Raw genomic sequence first — 27399 nt, forward strand, 5'->3', positions numbered from 1 at the left:
TCACTGCCTTGTAAGAACAGTCACCCATGCTTGAGTGGATGGATTACTGTCATAGGCTCTACATGGGGCTAAACGTGAAGAGCTTGCAGTTTTGTGCACTTCTCATTCAGTGCATGTTACACCATTGCTCTGCAAGATCCATTGGTTGCCAGTTTGCTTCCATGTTCAAGGTGCTAGTAAATACAGATTGAAAAACGTTGTCACGGTCATTTATGTAAAAAAAAAAAAACAACCGTAGAGATTCAGACTCAGTAAGAATTACTAGAAGCAAAAAAAGGTGATAGGATTTTAAAATTGAGACTGATTGATACCCAACACATTAGACATTGAAAAGAACTATGTTTAATTTATTGAATAGCCTTTCCAAGAGGCAATAATATTGAAGACAAAGAATTGGAAACGATTATAAAATAGTAAGATTTGCACAGAGATCACAACGGTTTGGGAGAAGTCAACAGTGGCATCAATTGTTATTGGATCCTGGCTAAATTTGGAACAAATTACAACAGCGCAGTTACAATTAGCAGCACTGATTGGCACCCCATACTTAAGTAGATGCTACCTTTGTGAGGCTTGAGTCGTGTTGAGGAAAAGCAGCCACCACTGGCTGTGATACGTGGTTAGTGGAAATGAAGTAATAATGATAAATTATACAAGGCATGTTGGGAAGGAAGATTCCCGATTATGAAATGATTACACTTTAGTTGTCAAAAGAGATATTCTTTCCTCCAGGATGCTTCTCTTAATATCTGTTTTGGTCCCAGGTAGAAATAATTTCAAAGCTTTTCAAAGGGTTTTCATTCCATTTTCCCAACTCACCATCATCAACCATTTGAAATAGATGCCCCTTGTTTTGCAGCCTATGGTCAAAACAGAAAAAGTAAACAGTAATTTAATCCATTCTTATTTGTGCGGAAAAGCCAAATATAAACGTCCTTATTGTTGAAATTAAAGTGAATTCAGATTCAGGGTCAGTTTGGTGTGGTGGTTTGCTAGAAACCAGGAGAGTGGGAGTTCTAGTCCAGTGGTGGGATTCAAAATTTTTTACTACTGGTTCTGTACGCATGGCTTTATGGGTATGATGTGGCTTTGTGGGCGTGGTGTGGCTTTGTGGGCGTGGCTTGGTGAGCATGGCAGGGGAGGATACTGCAAAATCCCCATTCCCTCTCCACTCCTGGGAGAAGGTGACTGCAAAATCTCCATTCCCTCTCCATCCCACTAACCTGCTTTCCAGTTCTGTTCTCCTGTTCAGGGCAACAAAAGAAGATCAGCTGGGAGGCGGCGAGAACGGGACTAGCCTACTTGCCGGTTCTCCGAACTACTCAAAATTTCCGCTCCAGAACTTGTCAAAACTGGCTGAATACCACCTCTGTTCTAGTCCTTCTTGGGCACAAAGCAATTGGGTCACTCACTCCCTCATTTGGGCCACTTAGTCTCTCTCAGCCCTAAGAAGCAGGCAATTACAAAACTCTTAGGAAATCTTGCCAAGAAAACTACAGGGACTTGTTCAGCAATCTCCAGGAATCATCACCAACTCAAAGGCATACAGATACACTGCTTTCAAATGCAGAAGCTCTCTGATGATCCAAAGCAACAGCAGGGGAATGTAGCAGGCCATCCTAACACCCAATGTCCAGAGAAGGCAATGGTGACATTCAATTTTTTTACTACCAGTTCTGTGGGCGTGGCTTGGTGGGTGTGGCAGGAGGAAGGATACTGCAAAATCCCCATTCCCTCCCCACTCTGGGGCCAGCCAGAGGTGGTATTTGCCGGTTGTCTGAACTACTCAAAATTTCCACTACCGGTTCTCCAGAACCTGTCAGAACCGGCTAAATTTCACCCCTGAGAGAAGGCCCATCCCATCCCAGCATCCACTCTGACAGTAAAATAGATCTGACAGTATCTTTTTCAAACCTTTAATTAAAACAATGGCAAAAACTGACATAAAACCAAATTGACATACATGGTTTTTATGTAGCACAAATGCTTAGAGTGACCATACATCAGTATTAATTTGGGGACCTTTGCAAATAAATAGAAGCTAGCATTTTAAAAGAAACAAAACAACAATAATAACATCTTTTTAAAGGTTTTAAAAACAAAAACTAAAGAAATCAGATTGTAGGAAGTCTCCATTGTTTTCCCCCTTCATTTTAATGTTAGGTACTGTTCAGTGGTCTTTTTTTTTTAAAGTAAGTGTTCAGCTTTAACAGTCACTCTAATTTAATAAACCTTAGTTCTTCTAATACCATGATATGAACAGACAAAAATGTTTAAAAAATAAAGCCTTCTATGGTAAAGGAGAGTTTCAGTAAGTTTTGGCTTTATTTCCTGAAGGAGAGATTTTTGGAAAGTTCTCAAGCATTTATATAAAGGAATCCATTAATTTCTGACCCCTCCTCACTTTTCTCAAACTCAAGCCATATGTTCCTAGTGAAGCACTGAGAACTGCAAAACGAAGCTCAGCCTTGCTTGAAACGTGGAAAAGGGACACTTGCCAGTCAGAGGGATTTGCAGAAATAGACAACTACCCAGCTCTGACGCTAAGGGATCCTTTTTCAGATCAAAATCTCATCAAATCTTGGCAACCGTTAGGAAGATAATAATCTCTGTCTGATACACTTTGCACAAAATGAACTCTCGGTCTGTTAGCTATAAGCAGGATTGCCAGATCTAGTTTTTAGAGCTAAGAGATACAAAAAGAGCTAGATATATAGCTATGAATCATGGAAACAGTAAACACACACACACACACACACACACACATCTGCTGACATTGCCCAGATGAATATTAGGAAAGAACTGGCAAAGGATGAACACAGCAAGACTGTTTGGAGAAATGAATAGCAGATAAGCAATCTGATGAGGATATTGAAAGCTTAATTTAAACCAGCAAATGGAGTGGACAAGCCTAAAGCTAACTTCATGTTTCTTTGACATGTTGGCCTGGTTGTGGGAATCATTCACCTTTTGCAGAAAGAATACATCCATAAGAAGCAGAACCTCACAACTGTGCAAAAAGATGACAGCCGAACACTGCACACCTAGGAAGAAGGCAATTAGCATTAACCTTAGCATTGAGAGATAGCTCAGGTCAAGGCATTGCAGGGATCCCAGAAATGCTTATTACTGCGGAGTAAGTTAACAGTGAAGAAAACAAATAAATGGAGCACCAAACAAATAAGCCCAGAATTCTTACTTGAGGCAAAAATGACCAGGTTTCAAATCAATCATACTTGTTTTGATACATTATACAAAGGCCTAATTCTCTGGCGAAAACAATATTGCTAGGAAAGTGGAAGGAAAGAGAAGGACAGGATAGCCAGCAATAAAATGGATTTACTCAGTTACAGTGTCAAAGGTATCTACCATTGGACTTGAAGGACAAGACGGGGACACAGCATCCTGGAGAAAAATGTATCCGTGTGGTTGCTTAAGAGTTGACATTGACTTGATGACATATGATCAATCAATCAATCACAGTAACACAATTTGGAAAACCTCTCTGAAATCTTCTGTACAGCTAAGCCTCAACTAAAAAAAGTAAACCAGTACTCAGATGGCTCCCCACGGTCATGTGATCCAAATTTGGGTGCTTGGCAACTGGCATGCATTTACAATAGTTGCAGAGTCCCAAGATCACATGATCATCATTTATGATTATCCCAGAGGCTTCTGACAAGCAAAGCCAGCTTCCCTTAATGACCATGTGATTCACTTAACCACAGATTGTAAATTTGAATGTGACTCACTTAGCAACTGCATCACTTAGAGAGGGAAGTTCTTGTCTTGATTAGAATGGTAAATAAAGGATCACCTGTACCAGTGGTGGGTTTCAAATTTTTTTAGAACCTCTTCTGTAGGTGTGGCCTACTTTGTGGGAGTGGCTTGCCAGCCATGTGACTGGATGGGTGTGGCCAACTTGTAAAATGTGGTGAAACTCACTTAACAACGCTCTTGCTTAGCAAAATGTTGGCTCAGAAACTCTGGCATTTGAAGCACACAAGTCTTAAAACTGTCAAGTTACAAGACCCTTGCACCCCTAACCCTTTAGAAAAAACCCCCAGGGGTGTTCAAACTTGACAGCTTTAAGACTTGTTGACTTCAACTCCCAGAATTCCTCCTCTCGCTCTTCATCTTGATGATGTGCGGACGGGCGGGGGGAAGGAGCTGGAACCGGTTCTAAATGGCACGTAGATTTGTGGAACCTCTTCTATAGAAGAGGTTAGAACTGGCAGGAATCCACCCCTGATGTGTACCCATTTTTAAAATATGACACAATTAAGGCAGAGTTTTTCTGAATCTCTTTCTCACATGTTCTGCTGTCCCTAGGCTGAACAATCATTTCACCTCTCACTTCTAGTCCTTAAGACCAAAACTAAATTCTTCAACAATTGGAATGTCAGTCTTTGTGTTTGAGAAGACTATTTGACTTCAGAGGATAGAATTTAGGGTGAAAGGCATTGCCCAATCCTCAAAAGCCACCCCCCAACATACTTGGAGCAGTTTCTCACACACAACCAACGTAGCAGCCAGATCTCATATTTATTAAGACTGCTTAATTGAGTGTGGCCTGGCAGATGAAAAACAAAGAAAAAATAACTTAGGTATGTCTAGTCTAGTCTGAAAAGGAGAGAACCGACCCCTGGGGCACCCCACAAGCGACGTGCCTGGGGGTCGATCCCTGCCCTCCAGTCAACACGAACTGCGACCGATCCAACAGGTAGGAAGAGAACCACCGTAAAATGGTGCCCCCCACTCCCAACCCCCCGAGTCGTTGCAGTAGGATACTATGGTCGATGGTATCGAAAGCCGCCAAGAGGTCTAATAGGACCAGGACAGAGGAGCAGCCCCTGTCCCGGGCCCACCAGAGATCATTGACCAATGCAACCAATGCTGTCTCCATGCTGTACCCGGGCCTGAAACCCGACTGAAACGGATCCAGGTAGACAGCTTCATCCAGGTACTGGGGAAGCTGACGTGCTACCACACTCTCGACAACCTTTGCTACAAAGCGAAGGTTGGAGACTGGACGATAGTTGGCTAAAGAAGCTGGGTCCAGGGAAGGCTTCTTAAGGAGGGGCCTCACCACCGCCTCCTTCAAGGTGGTGGAAGAGAACCCCTCTCTCAATGAAGCATTGGTAATCGCCTGGAGCCAGCCTCATGTCACCTCCCGGGAAGCCGAAACTAACCAAGAGGGACATGGGTCCAACAAGTGGCAGCACTGAGTCTCCCCATAATCCTGTCCATGCCTTTGGGGGTCACAGGGTCAAACTCATCCCAGATTGTCTCCACAAGATTCATCCCCATCGGCTCGCTCGAATCTACCCAGTCAGAGTCCAAGCCTGTCCGGATCTGAGTGATTTTATCCTGCAGATACTGAACAAATTCTTCAGCCCTACCCTGCAAGGGGTCTTCCCCAGTTCCTTGGTTAAGTAAGGAGCAGGTCACCCTAAACAGGGCAGCTGGGCAGTTATCTGCAGAAGCGATAAGAGCAGAAAAATGTTGCCGTTTTGCCGCTTTTATCACCACTAAGTAGGATTTAATATGAATTCTTACTAGTGTTCGATCAGATTCGGACCGGCTGGCCCTCCAGCCACTCTCTAGGCGTCTTTTCCGGCGTTTCATCTCCCGGAGCTCCTCGATAAACCAGGGGGCCACTCGGGATCGACACTGGATCATTTGCGGGATCGCATCCTACCCCATACATCCCTGCAACCAATTCGCTCTCACAGAGAGGGACTCCTCCGGGTGCCGTCCGCCAAACAATGCCAGCGGGCGACGCCCAGGAGTAGGGCCTTCTCTGTGATGGGCCCGACCCTCTGGAACGACCTCCCCCCTGACATTAGAATCATTACTGATCTCCGCTCCTTCCGTAAGGAACTCAAGACCCACCTGTTCCAATTAGCTGGCGTGACCCAATTGCAATCATGATCTAATCCCTTGACTCTCCTGACTGGTTATTTTAAATTTTGGGGTATTTTAATTTGGTTTTAATCATTAATTAATCTATGCACTATTGTACAGACTTGTGTTTGTTTTTATGGGGTTTTGTAATTGCTGTATATAATGTTTTTATGTTTTATTCTGTCTGTACACCACCCCGAGTCCCCTAGGGGAGAGGGAGAGGTTGACAAATCCAATAAATAATAAAATAATAATAAAGAGGCCGCAAAGGCACAACGCGATCCAAGGCCCCAGCGGCTGCCCTATCCCAGGCTTCCACTAGGGCTTCGGTCGAGTTGTGAGCAACGGATTCAGGAAAAGTCCCAAGCTCCATCAGGAACCTTTCGGGGTCCATCAGGTGCCTGGGGCAGAACCATCTAGTCGGTTCCGCCTCCCTGCGGCGAGGGGTAGCAGTATGGAAGTCAAGCCTGATGAGGAAATGATCAGACCATGACAAGGGTTGAATAGAAATATCCCCTAAATCTAGATCATTCATCAACTGCCCAGAGACAAAAATCAGGTCGAGTGTGTGTCCCCCATTATGGGTGGGGTCTTGAATTAACTGAGTTAGGTCCATAGCCGTCATGTAAGCCATGAACTCCCGAGCTGACTCGGATGTCTCGCCAATGGAAGGCAGATTGAAATCCCCCAGGACCATAAGTCTGGGGAAATCAACCACCATGCAGCTAACACATCCAGCAGCTCCGGCAGGGCTGATGAAATGTAGCAGGGAGACAGGTACGTAACAAAAAGGCCCACGTAAGCTCCAAGGCCCCACTTCACAAAAAGGGACTCACACCCGCCTATCTGAGGCACAGTGACCTCCTGAGGTCTGAGACTTTCCCTAATAACCCCCGCCACCCCCCCACCCCTGCCCTGGGCTCTCGGCTGGTAAAACACCCGGAACCTGGTGGGCATAATTCGCTAAGGGGAACACCCCCCTCATGGCCCAACCAGGTCTCTGTAATGCACGCCAGGTCTGCTCTACCCTCTTGTATGAGGTCGTAAATGAGGGGAGCCTTATGTACCACGGACCTGGTGTTAAGCAACACCAGCCGGAGACCAGGGTCCTGTGATCACGAGCACCCGGGGGTGCGAGAAGGGCGATGAGGGTCGGAACGCGCGATCGCTCTTAAACAGCAAGCCCGCATCCTCCGAACATCATTTGGCCCTCGGCCCCCACCATATCTGCCTCTCCCACAAACAGTAGAGATGGTGAAACCCCCAATGGAATGGTTTAATGTCTCCCCCGGAATCCCAACCCTTCCCAGCACTCCCAACCCGCGCCCATTAGTTAGCTCTGGCCTGTGTCCTGGCAGACTCCCCCCCAAGCCTGTCTGAGCCATCCGAATCAACCCACCCCTCCCCCCCTTAAAATTTGGTTTAAAAGCCCCTGTAAAAAAAAACCTAAGAAATCTCTTCTTCGCAGAGTAGAAATGATAGCAGTGTTCCAATACCTGAGGGGTATGCCACAAAGAGGAGTTGTCAACCTATTTTCCAAAGCACCAGAAGGCAAGACAAAAAACAATGGATGGAAACTAAGCAAGGAGAGAAGCAACCTAGAACTAAGGAGAACGTTCCTAACTATGAGAACAATTAACCAGTGGAATGGTTTGGCTTTGGAAGTTGTGGGTGCTCTGTCAGTAGAGGTTTTTAAAGAAGAGATTGGACAATAGTACAGGGTCTCTGCTTGAGCAGAGGGTTGAACTAGAAGACCTCCATGGCCCCTTCCAATTCTGTTATTCTGTAATCCAAGACCAGAGAAATATGTTCTTTTCCTTTCACCTCTGGATTTTTCCTTGTATTCATTGTAGGATTCTGCCATCTAGTGGTTCATTGATAGGACACTTAGTAACAAGATTAAACCAAATTTTGGAGATAAACTAAAATCAACACTCAGAAAAGCAGAGGAACTGGAAAAAAAATTGTGCTTCTAATATTATATTGGTGAGAATGAACCTGTGTCATTGTTCTTAGCTTTGAAAAGAAATGTATATGAAGTAGTACATGCATATACTTCTGTGTAAAACAGTTTTATCCATCCTAAAAACCTAGAGCAACTGTAGATGTAGCCGTGTCCTTTCTGTTCTCACGAAAAGCTTCTTTTCATCCAAATTGGGTAGTGATGGATCCAGTGAAAAGGAAAAAATAAACCAGTATGTGTATAGGTTTTTAAAAGCTTTAATTTAAAAAGAACATAAAGACACTTAAAAATATTAATGATGAATGAAATCGGTAGTAGCACATTTTAAACAGCAGGATATTTACATTAGACCTTACAGTGTATTATGAGTATGGAGAATCGTAGATTTATACCACTTTCCACCATCTTCTGCACCCACACTACAAAGTAACTTTCTCCAATAATCTCTTTGTGGGTTTTTTTTTCTCTTCAAAGCCAAGGAAAAAAATCAAATATTTCACACAGCATTTCCTCAGTTCAGATGTCAGTATAATTCTGGTAAGCTTCAAGACCCCGAAGAGCTAAATTTGTATTTGAAAAGGCTATATGGTTCACAAAACCATTATAGTACTGACATGACCCTCCAAGATGATCTGTCTCAACTCCTTGCACATGGCATTTCTCTCAGGGCTTTTGACAGCAGCTGAATATCTGCTTGTGAAGAACAGAGGCATCTCTGTATTTTTCATGTATTCAATTATAATTTTCAACTGAACTTTTCCTTCTTTTTTTGCCAGCATCAACACTTAAAGAGAGGCCTGGGTGTTAAAACTGTGAATAGGCATTAACATCAGATAACAAATTGGGGCTTATGTAACCAAAAGCAATTCTATTTTTTTAAAAATCCAGTAGCATATAGAAAATTGGGCCTTCAACAAAGGGTTCCTATTATAAGTTTCCCCTTGCCATATTAATTTATCTGTAAGTGTATGAACATGAAAGATGCAAACATTGGTAATTAATTAATTTATTCATTATTTGTTTATTACAATCTACCTAACTTATGACAATTTAGACTAAATATCAAAACCAATTTTAAAAACCCAACAAAAACAGTATATTTAGAATAGAGAGAGCCACCCAATCTGTTGAACACTAAGAGACCTAACACCCAAATGTCTGTTCCAAAAATAGTCTTGACTGTCTTGTAAAAGTGCTAACAGGGAGCAAGGATATTCCTCAGTACTAAAGCCCATTTCTGAGTCCTACATCATCCCCTAACCCAGCAGTCCCCAATCTTTCCAGCTCCATGGACTGGCAATGGCCAGTTCCCAACAGGTCACAGACCAGTACCGGGCCGTGGATCAAGGGTTGGGGACCCCTTCCCTAACCTACCAACCTGATTTTCCTCTCCCCATCATTACTGACTAGAACCATCCACTTAAGGAAGGAACAGAATAACTGGAAAACGGTGCTTTCAACTCCCATCACCAGTAAGGTGGCCCAATAAGATACCATGAAAAGTCTTCAAAAAGGATGAACAGGTAGTTCTTTGTTTAGCAATCACAATTGGGACCAACAGCCTAGTCATTAAAAAAAGTCACTAAGTGAAATCACAGTTACGTTTATGATCTTACTTCACCTTTCCTTTGCTTTATACACCTGTGAAAGTCCTAAATGCTTGGTCATAAAGTTATTTTTGCATCACTGTCACAACTGCAAAAGATTATGAAGATAGTTGCTGAATGTACTACCTGCATTATGCTACAAGACTACTTCTTGCATTCCTATCCTTTAAATAAAAGTGACTAGATGTGAATTCTCCAGGTTTTGAGAAAGAAAGGTGAGGAAGCTCAAAGGATCTTCAGTCTGGTATTCCGGACACAAGAAATTCATATGGCTCTTAGAAATTTAGAGACTCTGCCCAAATGAATTCACTAATAATAACTAAATAAATAAACTCACTGTTAAATAAATGCTAGATTTGTGGTTCATTTGGTTCCTAAGATTCTCTATATTAGCTCTCTACATTCTTCAAAGTAAATTTAGTTAATGATATTCATGATATCCCCCCCCCCATTGGAATTCTCCTGTTAGGAATTTGACACAATGTTAGGTCTGTCTTCTGACAGGTCTGAATCCACAGTAAATGGGATCTGGATAATATGGTTCAGCTAGGATCCTCTGAAACGGGGAGAAGCTGGGAGAAGTTGGACGAGAGCAGAGTAGTATCAAATAAGGCTGGATTGCCTTTTTCAAGGCTAGTACCATCAGAAGCTCTTTCAAAGAAGCCATCACCACCTCTTGCATCCAAATACCAATAGTCAAGAGGGCAGGAATGCAACTTAGAAGTCACAGCCCTGATGCCACAGGGAATCTTAGCCACTTTGTCAGTTTCCACAAGCTCAGTGAGTACCGGATAATATACCCAGCTAGATTCAACACCTCAGTAAAAAATAATACATTTTCATTTGAGTTGTAAAGATCCTATCAGCCACCAACACAAATTTAATTTTCAATGTTCTTTTGTAGAGGATCAGAGATATACAATGTAGGGAAATGGATAAATGGAAAAGGACACTTTTGGAGTTCAGAACAAACTAACACCGCTAGGATAATTCCACTGAAAAATTGTGTGTGTTTTATATTCCAGCAGAATAGAACTAAAACAACGCAAACTTCCACCACGGTGAACAATAAAATGTTGAAACAAGCCTTTGGCTTCCTTGTCCTTCATCCTTGGGGCCACACATGTAGGTGAGGTGAGAGATAAGGACTGCCTCAAAGTTATCCAATGAGTTGTCAGTGCTGCCATCCTTGCTCGCAACTTTGTACTTCGCTAGTTGTCAGACTGCTATGAGCTTTGGGGGGGGGGAAGGAGCTGGGGGAAGACAAGGGAAGGGGAAACCGAAAATAAACTTCATGCTGTCCCGAGACGTCCCGAGACTGTAGTCCTGGGATGGAATGTAACATCCATCCATCTAGCGGGGACAATTACCAAAACATTTTCTTCGAATGTGACTGGACAATGGGGCGATACCAGGGGGATGAGACACAAGAAGGGAAAGTTAACTAGGGAATCTTTGCACACAAACTCTTAGTTCCGGCTTTGCATAACTATAATCACTTGGCTTTAGTAAATGTACCCTTTTTGCTACAAATGGAGTTGAGGATGTTCCTTCAAGCTGGAACAGGTCTGACATGAGTTTTAATAGCTAAACATGGGCTTTGAGTGATATATAATTGCTGCTAGACAAATAAATCCTCTTTCTTTAAAAAAAAATGCCTGATGCTCTTCTTCCCCCTTAATGGTACCTTCAAGATAAAACAGAGATGGAAACCTGAAAGCCTCTAGATGTTTCATGCAGTCTTCTGTGCCCATGGCCAATGATGACAAACGGTGAGTGTAGTACTACTGCACTTCAGAAGCAACATCTGAAAGGCTAGAAGTGGTCCACATATGTAAAGAGGCCTTTCCTAAGGAGATATGGCTATGGTGATCTTTATAGAACAAACATTCAAATTGTAATTCAAAACAATTAAAAAGACTTAAAACCACCTTTTAGCTTAAAATAGTTTTAACTGGCAATGCTGGTGAGATTTCCTCCGCAATGTAATTGTCTGGGTAGAAACTTGTTAATCCCAGCGTGAGGGGGAAGGAAAATAGTAAGTCTCGGTTATATTTTCCAGTTTCATCATTTCATCTTCATGAAAGTTCAATCTGGAGAGTCTCCCCGTATTTCTTGATCAACTTGTCGTGATTGTGATCGACAGACCATTGTGCTGGGAGATACTTGGGCTGCATAACATCCAAGAAGTGCTGGCGCCAACGTTTCTCCAGCCCCATGAGAGAATATAAGCCCCCTTGAGCAAAAGACTGAACCACTTTCAAGCCATGTGGCACATAGTTCTCGTTAAAAATCCTGGAAAAAAAAGATGAACAAAGGAGGTGTTTGAAGGATTGCAGGCTTGAAGGATGCCAAACATTTACATTTATTTCATTATTCATTTATAGTTATATCACTTCAAAATGGGCTTCATAGCCTGGAGAACATTAGAGACATTGATCCTATTTATTAAACAGTGAGGAAGTAGAGTGGAAGAAAGAAGCATCATTAATAAAAACACTTGAGCATTTTCCAAAGGCCATCATCCCACTAGGAAGGCCATGGCAAATCAATCTGATGTTAGCTGAAGATGGACAGCAACAGCATCCTCTATTCTGGAAGCTCTCAGATGTCGCAGCAACCAGGAATCTTGGAAGTGCAACACATACATACTTGATGATTCTTTATACAGCAGGATTCCCACACAAGAGCGAATTGTCGAGAAGATGGAAACCAAAATATTTACAGAAGCGCAATAAATAAACAAAAACTTCCAAGAAAGGATTTCCTCGAAGGGAAATCCCCAAACAACTCAATGAGAACCAAATGAGTTGCGGGTGCCGGAATATCAGATGGCAAGAAGAATGGAACCGAAAAGGGATTTCGCCACCTGGCTCATTGGCTAGAGCTAGCCATGCTGCAACTGTTCTCGTCAATAGTTATTAAAACTTTTGAAGATCTAAGAGAGAAAAAGTCAAGTCCATGTTTGATGCCCATCCCTTTATTGGCACAAAACCAGGGGATTGGGGAAACCTCCCCTACAAATCAGGTTCCGATTCATACCTGGGAAGAATATTTTAGGGAGCTTTATACAGAGCCTGACTATGTAACCAAGGAGAGCCAAACTAGTTTGGACCAAACTCCTTACTGGCCCCCTGTTACACCAGAAGAGATATCCCGGTTGATCGGAGCCCTAAAGGCTAATAAGGCACCCGGTGTTGATAATGTCCTGCCAGAAATAATAAAAAAGAACAACAGTTGGTGAGCTCCACTTTTAACATCACTGTTTACATTTATAGATAAAACAGGCCATATGTCTAGAGATTGGGGAGTAGCAATTATCATACCAATTTATAAAAAAGGTAATAGAAACGACCCAGGTAATTATACACCCATTAGTCTTCTGAGCGTTATTAGTAAATTGTATGCCAAACACCTAAACTATAAACTTCAGGACTGGCTAATTTCAGGGGGGATAATCAAAGACAAACGAGCCGGTTTTAGAGAAGGAAGATCTACGGTGGATCATATCTTGGTACTCCACCATTTAGTACAAAAATACACATATAAAAAAAAATCCTTTCTCTTTGTGGCCTTAATTTTAAGCAGGCCTTTGATTCAATATCCAGGATTACCCTCTGGGAGAAATTAAAATGCACCACTATCAAAATGCCCAGTAAGGGTACAAAAAGGGGTACGGCAGGGTTGCATCCTGTGTCCCCCTCCCTCTTTAACTTCGATATTAATCCCCTGATTGATCTCTTACAGAACCCTGATTTCCATCCTCCTAACCTAGCACAACGCAATGTTTCAATTCTCTTATATGCTGATGATGCCGCTATTATTTCACAAACCCCTGTAGGACTGAAGAGAGCAATTAGGGCAACACTCGGCTATTGCAGGCAAAACAACTGGTCCTTAACTTCGATAAATCAAAAATTTTAGTTTTTGCTAAAAGACCTAGCCAATACCCCTGGAAAATAGAAGGACATAGTTTGGAACAGGTTAGAACATTTAGATACCTTGGGGTGGTTTTCCACTCGCAAGGGACACGGAAGGCACACCTGGATCACACATTGCAAGCAGCCAATAGGTCCTCAAACACAATTAAACATTTCTTTTACATAGGCGGAGGTCAGTTAGTATCTGCTGCCTTAAAACTTTTTGAGGCCAAAACATTGGCACAAATTCTATATGGGGCACAAACAGGAATCCTTGCAAAGAAAGACTTGCTAGAAACCATACAAACCAAATTCCCACAAGCCATCTTAGCTGCACCCAACGGAACTCCAAATTCCCCGTTAAGAATTGAGGCAGGCATGCCTCAAATCCAGGTAAGAGCCTTGGAGATGATGATCATTCATTGGCTTAAAATGCATTTCTTTCCAGAGGGACTGTCCCCACTAGTGTTGACTGACAACTTCCCCTCCCCCTGAAACAGGCAATTGATCACAAGCTGGGCTCTTATGGGCTCTCACAGTTATTCTTAATGTCCCTAGGCTTTGATCAAGCAAAGCAAGTAGTAATCAATAGAATGAAGCACATGGAGTTCCAAGAAAAGCTAAAGAGGTTACCTCTCCACAGTAGGGACAGAATCAAACAGGGTGTGTGGGAATCGGCAAGATATCTAAATGACCTGATCTTCCCAAAACAAAGAATAGCTTTCTTCAGAGCCAGATTTAACATTCTTCCTTCAGCACTCCACCAGGGCAGGTATAAGAGAACACATACAGCAGAATGGGTTTGTATATGTGGTAAAGGAGAAGTGGAAGATATCTCACATGTTCTATTACACTGTGAGCTATACAGAGCTTGTAGGTCTGCACATATTTTCCTCTTATTAGAGAGATGGCCAGGGAGGGCAGACAATTTTTTATCTAGGCTTTCTCCTCCAGGACACAAACCGGGCTACCACGTATGCAGTGGCAAAGTTCTGTGCTGCTGCAATGTTTACAAGAAAAAAAAATGGTTACAGAAGTATAGTTGTCATCTTGTACCAATTATTTGGACATATCTCTAACAATTTCTGGACCATTGTACTTACTCCCATACTTAAGGGCTTTGCACCCAGGTAAACCAGGGAGTGAACCGAACAATTTGAGAACATGTATGTTATTTTCCACTTTTAATGTCAATACTTTTTAATTATATCTTAATGTCAGTACTTTTTAACATATTGTAAAAAGTAATGTGTATTGCTGGTCTTTGACCGTAATAAAGATTTATACTTATACTATACATATTTGATGCCATTTATGGAAAGCATGATGACTTTTTTAATCTTCTTCAAGGTCTGAACCTATTCATTACTTCAGATTAAGTTTCTCACTTTCTCATTACTATAGGTCAAACCCTAGAACAAATTTCCCCAAGCACTAGCACTCTCCAAAATTGGATAATTGGGTCCAGCAAGCAGAAACCTGGAAAACACTGCAAACAAGCAGCAACAATCATGTATTTTACTCTAAATCTTAATCTAATCTACCTTTAATCTAAGACACTGTACCTGGTTTCCAGTCCAGCTGCTTCCTGCACCATCTCTGGGGAAACCATGTCAGATGCAAAGTAATCCCTGATCAGCTGCAACAGCTCTTCCTTCCTGGCAGCAGGTAGGCTGTCTGCATTCACAAGCGCTCTAGCTGCCGAACGGACTAATCTGCGGGTGGGATCTTCGAGCAAGCGAACGCCCTCCTCGCAACCAATAGGGGCACCAAATTCTTCAGCCAGTCGTTGCTTGAGATGATTATCGTAGTAATTAGAGAGCGCATGACAGGCGGTGCAGAGAAGGAGCACATCATGGGAATTGTGGTCTTTCATATGAATGGGAAAGTGTTTCCGGTACTCGTGAGGTACAATGTTCTTTCTGTTGAGGAAACAGCGGCAGTTGAGAACGGATCACCAATAGTGCCAGTGAGCCTGTAGCCACTCTTCTACTACGAAATCAACCAGATCTTCTCTTCAGCCGCCAACGAATCCAATAGGGCTCACTTCACAGTTCTCAAAGGATTTCACTGTTTTGTTAATTAAGACTCTACTCCAGTGTTTCTCAACCCCCGTCCACTTGATCCACGTATCATAAAACACTGTTCTACTCATCTTCCTGTGTTTGATAACCATGCATATTTTATTGCCAGCTTTTAGTGTTTCTGGCCCCCTTAGTTATTTTAGCTAAAACAAGATGGGAGATACACTGCTTTTCTTTTAGTGTAATGGCAGAAGTGTGTTATTCTGGTGTTGCCAAATGACCTTACAATCGTCTATTTTATTTCTGTGTTTCTCGTTTGCAGAGTGATTTGCATTAATTACTAAATAAAGCTTTGGAAAGCACAGGTGTAAACATGATTACTTGTGAGCTATTACAAAAAAAAATCATGGTTTAAAAAAGGTGGGTTAAACTACCAAGCTTCCTTGATAGATTCTTTCACTTCCTATTTAAATTTTAATAGTCCCCTTTTGCTCCTTTACGGAAACAAATTTTCATGCCTGTTTTGTGCTGAGGTATCCAGTTCGTAACTCCTCACAGCCACAAATGTATGAATTGACACCTGAGCTTCATAACTGCAATCTAGACTGATGTAGCTGAAGATAGGATGTTAGAGGTCCAGAACATAGTAAATGTTCTGGGGTAATGTGAAACAGTGTAGGGTGCTGTGCAACACTTACAGCAAACAAATCATCTATTATAAGGTAGATGGCACAACATTAGTGCAGGGAAGAATATGTTTAAAAAATGAATATGAGTCAGGAGAATCTTGATGACTTACTCTATAGCTATGGAACATGCTTGTTTGGAGAGTACCGTTATCAGCTTGGCTTCTAATACTGTTTCCCGGAAAGCCCTAACCTAAAAATAAACCCTAGCATGTTTTACACATGCGCCTAATATAAGCCCTACCTCCCAAATAAGCCCTATTTAAGACCCTGCGCAGCCACCTGCCCATTCCGTCTGATTGCTCATAGTGCCGCAGCCACGAGGTGTGGCAGTGGCATGGATCTGCCCCATGCCGCACCGGTTTACCTCAGGGCCCACGCAGCCAGGCCATCCACATCCTGACACTTGCTTCATGGCGACAACAACAGCAGCCATGTGCAGTAGGAGCCCACATGGCCAGTGGCCCACTTCTGCTTACTTGCGGCTGCAATGGAGCAGGAAGCTGAGTGGTGTGGTGGTACCATGACTGCAAAGCGAGGGTGTTGGGCCATGGCAGGGTAGGACAGGGTGCATGGGGCAGTTCTATCCCCCACCACCTCACCTCATGGCCGCGGCACTGGCGTGTCGCTCAGCTTCCTGCTCCATTGCAGCTGTGAGCAAGCAGAAGTGGGCCAGCGGCCATGCGGGGTTTTGCTAGATGGGGCTGCCAGAGTCACTGCCGCAAGACGAGGCAAGGGTTGAGACGTGGGTGGCCTGGCCCTGAAGTAAGCAGGTGTGGGGCACATGGGGCAGCTCCATCCCCAGCCTTGCGTCAGCAGCACTAGAGCACCACGTGGCCTCCTGCCCTGCCATGAACAAGCAAAAGAAGTGGGCCTCCCATACATAGAAAAAAAACACCCCCCCCCCCAAAAAAATAAGCCCTAGTGTTTATTTTGGAACGCGAAAGAATTTTTTTCAGGGAAACACGGGTAAAAGCCGTTAAGCAAATTGTCTCGCAGTGTTCATTATCTTCATGTATTGTTTTCTATAGTGTTCATTATTCTTAGACCAAGCCAAACCCCAAAATGCTATGGATTTTCGGTAAGCTTGGAATTCATTAAATCAGCCATCCAACAGACATATAAACCATACTAATAAATTAATAACCCACATTTACACACCATTTGAAAGAAACACAACTCCTGGGAAGGAAATCAAAAGACTACAACACATCCCCTCCAGCAGCCCATATTTAGATAAGCACCAGATTAAATAATTAGGCAGAAAACAATACTCTGATGAGGGAAACCATCAAAGAGAAAACTATACCCCCACCAAAACTGGCAAGTAAATTGTATATAAATAGGCAGTAAAACCCCATTCATTTACACTGATGATTTTACTTAGTTGGGTAATGAAATTTCTGCAAATAAACAACCAAGCTCATGGTGCACCAAGAACTCCATTGTTCATTTATCAGTTTTAATGTATACTTATTTCCACTAAAAAAAAAAAAACTAGTGTTCCAGACAGTTAATGATAAAAGCAAACAATTACAAATAATTATGCCACTACTTGCATCCCAAAATATGTGAAGAGAACACAGCCGTTTGTAAACAGGAGTGGAACTTGTAAACTGTGTTGATATGCAATACACTCATCATCCGATGACACTTCAATACTTATGAAGTTCAGGTGTACAAAAGCTGACATTGTATTATCTTGGCTATTTATGGCACATTAAAATTAATTGATGTTGCAGCCACTGAAATACTCAGATCTTTATCTATATATGTTTTACAAGGACATCCCTACACATTCATTGGATTTAATGCTATACTTATTTCTTAAACATAATGGGGCAGGAAGCTTAAGACCTTTCAGCAGTTTGATCAGCCAGACAGAACTGCTTTCTGAACAACTCACCGAATGTAAGATTCTTTTTTGCCACACACAACACAGAGATTTTCTTTGACTGTCAAGTAATAATCCACAGTTGATTCAGGGCGCCCAGAGGGCTCAAACTTTAATCTCACAGTAAATGGCTCCATGTTTACTAATTCTGAAATAACAATAACACAAAAAAAAAAACCAGAGAATATTAATGCCTGCTCTCTGATGCTCTCAAGGACTGTGACCCTCCAGATGTCACTGATCTGCAATGTCAAAGTCCCCCACACCATTAGCCTGAAGGCTAGGGTACTAAAGAGCTCTAGTTCAGCAACATGAGGGGGGGGGGGCTCCCCACTCCTGCTCCAAATAATGGATAAATAAAAATGAATGATGTATAAAATTTGCTAATTTTCCATGGTAGCCTCCAAATTTGTAGCCCTATCTCTTTTGCTTAACCTCAAGTCTGCCCATGTTTCTCCTCTCTTTTTTTCAAACAGAACTGAGATAAGAAATCCCATTTTAGGCAATGAAAAGAAAAAGGTAGAAGAGCATAGGGGTCCCGTGGTTAGGAGGCAGGTATTAACAGTAGAAAGAGCCTCTGTCTCAGTGAAACAAATGGGATGAACATCCTGATTCCATCAAACATTTAGGGGTGCCTTAGACTGAATATGGGCATTTGGGGGCTCCCACGCCCTCCGTGCATCGTGTTTTCATCCTCCCAGGCCCCCAGAAGCACTGCAGGCCAAAAACAGGGGGGGGGGACGCAAGGTGCAAAGGCTAAACACTATTTTTTTCTTGTTTTCCTCCTTTAAATTTAGGTGTGTCTTATAGCCAAGTGCATCTTATAGTCCACAAAATATGGTAACTCTAAGCTGCAAATGATGTAGCTAGACCATCTAGCCCAGTGATGGCGAACCTATGGCACGCGTGCCACAGGTGGCACGCGGAGCCATTTGTCAGGGCATGCGAGGCGCTGCCCTGTCAGCTGGCCAGTGCGCACAGCTGAGTTCACCCTTTTTTAAAGCCATTTTTCGCCCTACCCAGGCGCCAGAGCCTTTATAGGAGCCTGGGAAGGGCGAAAAGAGCCTCCCCCGCCCTCCCCCTCTCTGGAGGCCCTTCGAAGGCTTTGTGAGCTTCCCTGAAGCCTCCGGAGCACAAAAAACTGGCCCTACAGGCAAACCGGAAGTTCGGGAACGGATTTCCGGTTTGCTCGGAGGGTTGTTTTGACTGCTCCAGAGGCTTCAGGGAAGCGTCCTGCAGGTCCCTCAAGCCTCCAGAGGTCTTCTGGAGGGCGGGGGAGGCTGTTTTCACCCTCCCCAGGCTCCTATAAAGCCTCTGGAGCCTGGGGAGGGCAAAAAAAGCATGCAAAATATGGGGGGCATGCCTGTAATGCGCGCATGCGCATTGGGGGGGTGTCACGCATTGCATATGGGTGCGGCACACCCGCACACTACCCCCCTGCGCTCCCCCACTTATGGCACGCGAGCCAAAAAAGGTTCGCCATCGCTGATCTAGCCTAATCTCGTTTCCTCAGCCTCTAATTTTTCTATTGCCTTGCTTCACGAAGAGTCCTGAAACGCCTGAAGCATACTTTTGACGTCATTTAGTTAGTATTAATAAAGGCATTATCCAATTATGGATTTTGGATTACCACCATGGCTTTTTAGGACACCTTGATCACAAAAGCAAGCACGCTTCTTTTCAAACTTGTATTTAGGCCTTTTGACTCTAAAAGAACAGATGTACAAACCTCCAATGCCTTTGTCCAGATACCACTGGGCTTTCTTGCGATCACATGTACATAAAGGCTGCCCATCTGGAGCATGCAAGAAGCAATTATCATACAAGGGAGATCTCCTGTGTAAACAAAAGAATGCCGTAATCACTATCAGATAAGAATCTGGGATTTTTAGGTCATAATAAATGCTTCCTTTTACTGAGTACAGGTAGTTCTCCACTGACAAACATACAGTAACTGAGCCCCAAATTTCCATTGCTAAGCAAAACATTTATTAAGTGAATTTTGTCCCATTTTACAACCTTTCTTGCCACACACCTGTTAAGTGAATCACTGCAGTTGTTAAAATTATTAACATGAATGTTAACTGACACTGCCTTCCCCATTGACTTTGCTTTGCAAAAGGTGATCACATCACCTTGAAACACTGCAAGCATCATAGATAGGAGTCAGCTGCCAGGCATCTGAATTCTGATCATGTGACCATGGGATGCTGCATAAATGTGAACAATGGTCATAAGTCATTTTTTTCAGTGCACTGTAACTTTGAATAATCGCTAAACAAACTGCTGTAAGTCGAGGACTACCTGTACATCTGTTAAAAACATTAAATAACTACCTCCTCACTGTTATTCCATTGCATTTACCACTGATTTTAACTCAACATGCTCCTGAGTAAAGACTTAAAACTATGCACATTTTATAGGGAGTAAAAGCCACAGAATTTTTAAATAAATGCATATAATTCAATGAAAACCAGTGCTGTGCAATGGATAAGGTTAAGGACTATGAGCTGGAGTACCCAGCTCATAGTCGTTAAGCATTAAAGCCAGCTGGGCGACTTTAGCCAATCACTCTCTATTAGCCCCGGTCTGAGGGAAAAGAAATACAGTATGTATATATATACATATACATATACATATACATATATATGCTGGTCTTGTTGTATCCCACAGAACCAATGCAGTAGATTAGATGAACATTTCACACTTGATAAGAGCCTGAACAATGAGAGCAAATGTCTGCCTAATCCTCTAGAGCAGTGGTTCTCAACCTGTGGGTCGGGACCCCTTTGGGGGTCGAACGACCCTTTCACAGGGGTCGCCTAACACCATCGGAAAACACATATTTTCGATGGTCTTAGAAACCGAAACACCAATTTTATGGTTGGGGGTCACTACAACATTTGTATTAAAGGGTGGCAGCATTGGGAAGGTTGAGAACCACTGCTCTAGAGTAAACAAACTAACTGCCATTAGAGTTCACTATCACATCCACACTCAAGGAGCTCTAATCGTAATCCTCTGATGTCCCACAGAGCAAAAAACCAACTCTAAATTCATTGAGTATTTGGCCAAGGAGAGGAAAATAGTCTCTAAACCACTATGTGCATAATCTCTGAGTTGTAGGCATGCATTTTCAATAGGGAATCTTCACAAAATATTTAATCTATGTAATAAAATGTTTAAAGACTGGGAGGAGGGGAGATTTAATCCATTCTAATTAACTTTTATTAAGGTCAAAGACTAGCATAAGGAGGATAAGGTACAAGAAATTAAAAGGCATAAAATACCACAAAATTAAATTACATATAAAAAGTTAAAAAGCATAAAAAAAGATTGGCCAGCAATCAAAACTATGCTAAAAAGGGAGGAGGAGCCAATGTAGCAACGAGACGACGTGCGATCTCATTGCTCTGAGATCGCCGTCGATACTTTTGCTGCTGGGTGGTCCAAACGGACCTAAACCGTCCCGCAGAGACAGTGAACAGGAAGAATATGTCTTGCTGATCTCAGGGACATCACAAAGTCCCTGATCAATCCAAGAGAAGTTCTTCAAGCTGGCGACAAAAAATCCAGCCATTAGGTTGATGAAGTCGGGGCGGCTCCAAAACGGAATGATACGGAAACAGAAAGTGTTTCCAGCTGGTGAGGAATTTTTACCGTTTTAAAAGAGACTGCCTATAAAAAACTTAAAATTAATTTAAATTGGAGAATAGAAGAAATAAGCGGCGGAATTAAGTTTGGAATGGTTTTGGGCAGTGGGTTATCTTACTTTTTAAATGCTATCTTCATGGATGGAATTTATGCAAGTCTTTTAAAATGAATGGATTAAGTTTTCTTCTTCTATTTTTTTTCTTTTATTATTCTTTGTAACCTGTGGACTAAAATTCTCCTCTTTCATTACTGTGGGTGTTCTTCTAACTCATTCAAGAATCGGACTCTTTTTTTAACTTGAAATACAAAAAAGATACAAAAAGAAACAAAGAAAATTGCAACAATAACACTGCTACTCGGAGGCTGGAGGTTTGTGTATTGGAAACGAAACACTCTTACTTTTCTCACTGATTATCCTGGCTTGGCACTGCAAGGTCTCACTGCTTGTTTATAGAGAGTGATAAGAAGAAAAGCATACAGGTGTCCCTTTGAAGTATATCTTTAACCAGAGAAAAGTGAAAATAAAACGTTATTGTGAATCTATGCTTAATCTTGTTAACCTTCCAAACCAGAGCAGCAGTGTTTGTTAGCTGGAAATAATGGCACAATTTCAACAGCAGAAAGAAACTTTAAGTCTGCAAAAGATATTCTCAGAAATACAAAAATTATCAAACACATATGAGAGGATAGAGAAGACTTAGAGCATCTAACAGCAAAATATGATGAAGAAGTTGGAGATGTTTATCAAGTGGAAAAAGTGGTGGTTAAAATCCTAAAAATCGAAGAAGAAAATGAATATAAAGAAATTAAATTTGCTGATATTTATGGTGATTGGTTTGTCTCTGAAAATGAAAAGAGTGGAATACTGAAAGAGGAATTAAATGGAGGGGAAATCTACCCCAGATGGCAAGATACAGAAGAAAAAACAAAAGAATTTATGGATTTAAAGAGATAAATTTTATTAGCAATATCATTGATAACACTACCAACAATCAAAGATAAGCTGATTAAGGAAACAGAAGAAGGGCATCGAAATTACATGAGAGAGTTTACAAGCAAGGAGTTGCTAAGAGGAGTCCATACAAAGTTGATTAAGGAGATGATTAGAGGACTGACACTACAAATGGCAGAAGATATGAGACTGTTTTGCTACTGGAAAGATACAGGTTAATAATAATAATAATAATAATAAATATTTATTTCTTAGCCGCACCCTCTCCCGAAGGACTCGGGGCGGCGTACAATAAAACATATGAAATACATATATAGACAAGACATACATATAACAAAGACGTATACCAAGACATGTACAAGGAGGAGGTCGGCTAATGAATAAAAACAATTAAAATCACAATGTTTAAAAAACCCCTAAATAATTGAATACAATTAAAAATACCCAAATAAAAAACCCGTCAGGAGCGATATAGTTAGATCAAAGTTGAGCCAGGCCAGCTACTTGGAATAGGTGGGTCTTGAGCTTTATACGAAAGGAGCGGAGGTCAGAGGTATTTCTAATATCCGGAGGGAGGTCATTCCACAGGGCTGGGCCCGCCACAGAGAAGGCTCTACTCCTAGGCGCCGCCCCTCGACACTGTCTGGTGGACGGCACCTGGAGGAGGCCCTCTCTGTGCGAGCGGATTGGTCGCAGGGATGTATGGGGCAGAATACGATCCCGCAAGTAACTAGGTCCTGAGCCATGGAGCGCTTTAAAGATTGTTATCAAATCCTTGAAACGCACCCGATAGACCACAGGAAGCCAGTGCAGCTCGCGCAGGAACGGTGTCACATGGGAGTACCTAGTACTCCCCATAATTACCCGCGCGGCTGCGTTCTGGACCAACTGTAGCCTTCGGGTGCATTTCAAGGGAAGTCCCATGTAGAGAGCGTTACAGTAGTCCAAGCGAGACGTCACCAGCGCATGAGTGACCGTGCGTAAGGCGTCCCGGTCCAGTAGGTTGATAGATGGAAGAGTATAATTTAAAACTAGTTAAACTTAGTGAAATTTAGTGACAATATATATAGTTAAATAAATAATTGATGATAATAATGTATACAATGTGTAGTGTTATGATAAGTAATAATTGGATATGAATATTGAATGGTACCCATGAAAGGAAGATTAGAAATCCTTTTGGATTATATATAAAGGTTAATAAAAAAGAGCAAAGTTAGATACAGTTAAGTCTTGATTATTAGGGGGGAAATGTTATGATGCAGGATTTAGTTAAGGAGGGATAATGATAACAACGTATATATAGGTATGGGTACAACATAAGGAACCTGGATGTAAATTGTAAACAGTGATTTGGAAAGAAGGATTAGAACATTTTGTTATTAAATATTATGGATGTTTAGCTAGAATAGGACATAAGGAGTCAGTGTTATTGGAGGATTTTAGAAATAGTAAATGAAATGCCAGTATGTGGTTATGTGTTAAATCTTGGTATATTTTATGATGAAGGACGTTTAAACAATTATAGTCAAATGAAAATGGAGATATGATGATGGTAACATGTATAAATATCTGAGTCAAAATACTTGAGTTAATATGAATTATGTTTGTTGACTGTGGAAGAGATGCACGAAAGCCTTTTTGTAACCAACTGATACACTTTCTACAGTATGTAAAGAAGGATGTGTTGTGTTTGTTTTGAAAATAAAAAATAAATAAAATAATTTTAAAAAAACTATGCTAAAAAGTGTGGGGTTGGGGTTGGGGGAGTGTCTTCTTGGACATTTTGATAAAAAGCTGCACAAGGAACATTTACCTGGCAGAATATCCTACACCCAGAGGCTTCCTTTTGTGCTTCCGAGAATCCTTCACTTGTTGGTTGATTGGGGAGGATGGGAGTTTGTGATGCTGTGGGCTTTGGTCCACATTTCCCGGGTTTTCATCATCACCAAAGCTATTATTTTTTCCCTTGAAGGGTACATCCACCAAACCCTGACATTTCCTCAGAACCTTTTCCCAAGCAGGAAGAACATGTCCATCACCTGATGCACAAGGGGGGCAGGAAAGGTTCACCAGGTGGAGGAACAAAGCCACTGACACCTGTGCATCTCGGGCAGCATAATTAATCTGAGGAAGAAAACCAAGAGCTATGCCTTAACATATTCATCAGCATCTCAAATACCCAAGGAGAATCCCCCCCCCAACAACAAACGGAATGAAGAACAGACAAATACAAATACAATAGCAGAGTTGGAAGGGACCTTGGAGGTCTTCTAGTCCAACCCCCTGCCTAGGCAGGAAACCCTATACCGTTTCAGACAAATGGCTATCCAACATCTTCTTAAAGACTTCCAGTGTTGGGGCATTCACAACTTCTGGAGGCAAGCTGTTCCACTGATTAATTGTTCTAACTGTCAGGAAGTTTCTCCTCATTCTAAGTTGCTTCTCTCCTTGATTAGTTTCAACCCATTGCTTCTTGTTCTACCCTCAGAGGCCTTGGAGAATAGTTTGACTCCCTCTTCTCTGTGGCAACCCCTGAGATATTGGAACACTGCTATCATGTCTCCCCTAGTCCTTTTTTCATTAAATTAGACATACCCAGTTCCTGCAACCGTTCCTCCTATGTTTTAGTCTCCAGTCCCTTAATCATCTTTGTTGCTCTTCTCTGCACTCTTTCTAGAGTCTCCACATCTTTTCTACATCGTTGCGACCAAAACTGAATGCAGTATTCCAAGTGTGGCCTTACCAAGGCATTATAAAGTGGTATTAACACTTCACAAGATCTTGATTCTATCCCTCTGTTTATGTAGCCTAGAACTGTGTTGGCTTTTTTGGCAGCTGCTGCATACTTTATTTTACAGTTAGTAAAATAAAAAAGTTCTTTCTTGTGCTGCTAACTATAGACCAAAATTACCTCACTATCCATCTTTTGAGGCTAAGCTCTCCCAACATTTATTTATTTGTCATATTTCTAGATCGCCCATCTCCTTCAAGAGGGATTCTGAGTAATGTTACTTTTATCTCATTCCCAGACTACAGGAGTTACGGTGTACATCTGAATTTAGCTACTGCAGTTCAGAAGCAGCATTTTCCTCTTTTCTTGGCACAAAACTCACCATAGAAATATATAGATTGCCAGATTTTCCAGATAGAACCATGTGCGCATGCCTGTCTACAGATTAGTGAGCTTCTGGCAGATGATCTAGCCATCTATCAAAATCTGTCTTCTTCCTAAGGGAGAGGGATTGGTGGTTGTTTTTCTCAATAGCAACTGATGTTAGGGAATCCATCAAGCACTTCTCCTAAGTTGCCCCACACTAATCATGTGAGGAAAGACTGAGTTTCTTGCCTTGTTACTGCGACAGAACAGAGTTGAGCCACAAGAGCATCAAAAAATCCACCAGAAGACTTTTTTTGTGCTGCCTCACAGAAGGCACATCATGAGGAAAAGCCTCTTTATTCTATTTAGAAGCATCCCCAAAAGATGTTCAATGAGACTATAATACTGTGTATGCATGACAATCCACATTTGCTCTTCAAGATCTCTTCAGAGGAATCTGGCAACATGGATACAGCAGTAGTTGTTTTCCCACCACCACCACCAAAACCAAGCTAGAATGGGAGCCCAATTTCAGCCCATGTTTTGTGTTGGTGGGAGGAATTAAGGACAAAAATGGAAGTGGGAGAGCACTTTTAAAACCTGAAATAAACCAAAGGCAACTGATTAAGCACCACCTCTTTTAGTAAAGTCGCCAAGTCATCAAATTAATTCTTTGTCCACCCAACCCTAAAATAGAAAAGAGCTATAACAATTTTACCTAAGGATTTCAAGTCATTTCCTATGTTCCAAGGTTCCCCGTTTTTTTAAAACCTGTCCTCCTACCGCTCCTTTCATTGGGAGAAAAGAGGGATCTGACTGCCAAAATGAAGGACCAGTTAACAATCATGAGTTACTTTCATTGAAAGCTGCTACTACAAAGCTTACAAAGAAAACAAACCTGTTCTTGAGTTAATTGTTCTGTTTCCCAATTGCTGCAGCACAAGTGTAGAGATTTGTCAAGCGAATATTGGAGAAGCTTTTCGGCAAGAGATTTCAGGCTGAGCCCATTCGTGGAGAAGGTCTTACTTCAGGGTTGTACATAGGCGGAAAAAAATGTCCGTTATCCCATCAAACAAATGCTTAGGAATCAAATCATCACTCTGTGTGTGTGTGTGTGTGTGTGTGTGTGTGTGTGTCTGTGTGTGTCTGTGTGTGTCTGTGTGTGTCTGTGTGTGTCTGTCTGTCTGTCTGTCTGTTAATTTGGGGGTTTGATGTTTAAGTTAGCAAAAAGCAATTTTTTCTTGAGTCCATTTCATAATTGCAACCATTTATCTAACAATGGGAGAAAACTTTATGTTTGTACAGCATACCTAACAGTGGGATCAAGTGGGTTTTTAAGGTGGGCAATTAGGGGACCAGGAAAGCAGGAGGGGGCAGCAAAGAAAGGTAGCTAGAATGAGTGAGAGCTGTAAATTCATGCGAATTTCTAGTTTTCAGCAAAGTTGCTTTTCTTTCCCTTTTCTGACCAATGTGGAAAGGGCTGGTAACATAATGAAGACTTGCTAATATCCTTTTGGAAAAAAGGATCCTTGTGACACCAAGCACTCCTGGAGAAAATCAACAGAGACACTGTATTCCCCAAAATGAAGATTTTTGACATATGAGTATAATTGTGTGCCTTAAAGCTAGCAATAGATAGACGTGACTAGGTGAATAACTGGTTGGGTAAAACATATTGTATAAACAGGGCCT

At 42.0% G+C, this 27399-nt stretch overlaps 1 protein-coding gene across 3 annotated transcripts in view; it reads right to left on the reverse strand.

The window, feature by feature from the left end:
• Window positions 1-392: 392 nt before the first annotated feature.
• EXD2 (exonuclease 3'-5' domain containing 2) overlaps window positions 393-27399 on the reverse strand; it is a 36636-nt gene continuing 9629 nt past the window's right edge. The window contains exons 4-9 of one of the 3 annotated variants that reach the window (XM_081935845.1): window positions 26606-26732; window positions 24424-24734; window positions 19731-19837; window positions 18014-18149; window positions 14963-15319; window positions 393-860 (exon numbers count right to left, since the gene is read on the reverse strand). In XM_081935845.1, the coding sequence (XP_081791971.1) occupies window positions 743-860; window positions 14963-15319; window positions 18014-18149; window positions 19731-19837; window positions 24424-24734; window positions 26606-26732 (1156 nt within the window). In that variant the 3' untranslated portion in view covers window positions 393-742. Of the gene's footprint in view, window positions 861-8111; window positions 11773-14962; window positions 15320-18013; window positions 18150-19730; window positions 19838-24423; window positions 24735-26605; window positions 26733-27399 lie in introns of those variants that run through there. The other 2 variants (XM_081935844.1, XM_081935846.1) reach the window with 2 other exon arrangements.

Source organism: Natrix helvetica (assembly GCF_964273705.1).
Source record: "Natrix helvetica genome assembly, chromosome: 1".
In the NCBI taxonomy this organism is placed as follows: domain Eukaryota; kingdom Metazoa; phylum Chordata; class Lepidosauria; order Squamata; family Natricidae; genus Natrix; species Natrix helvetica.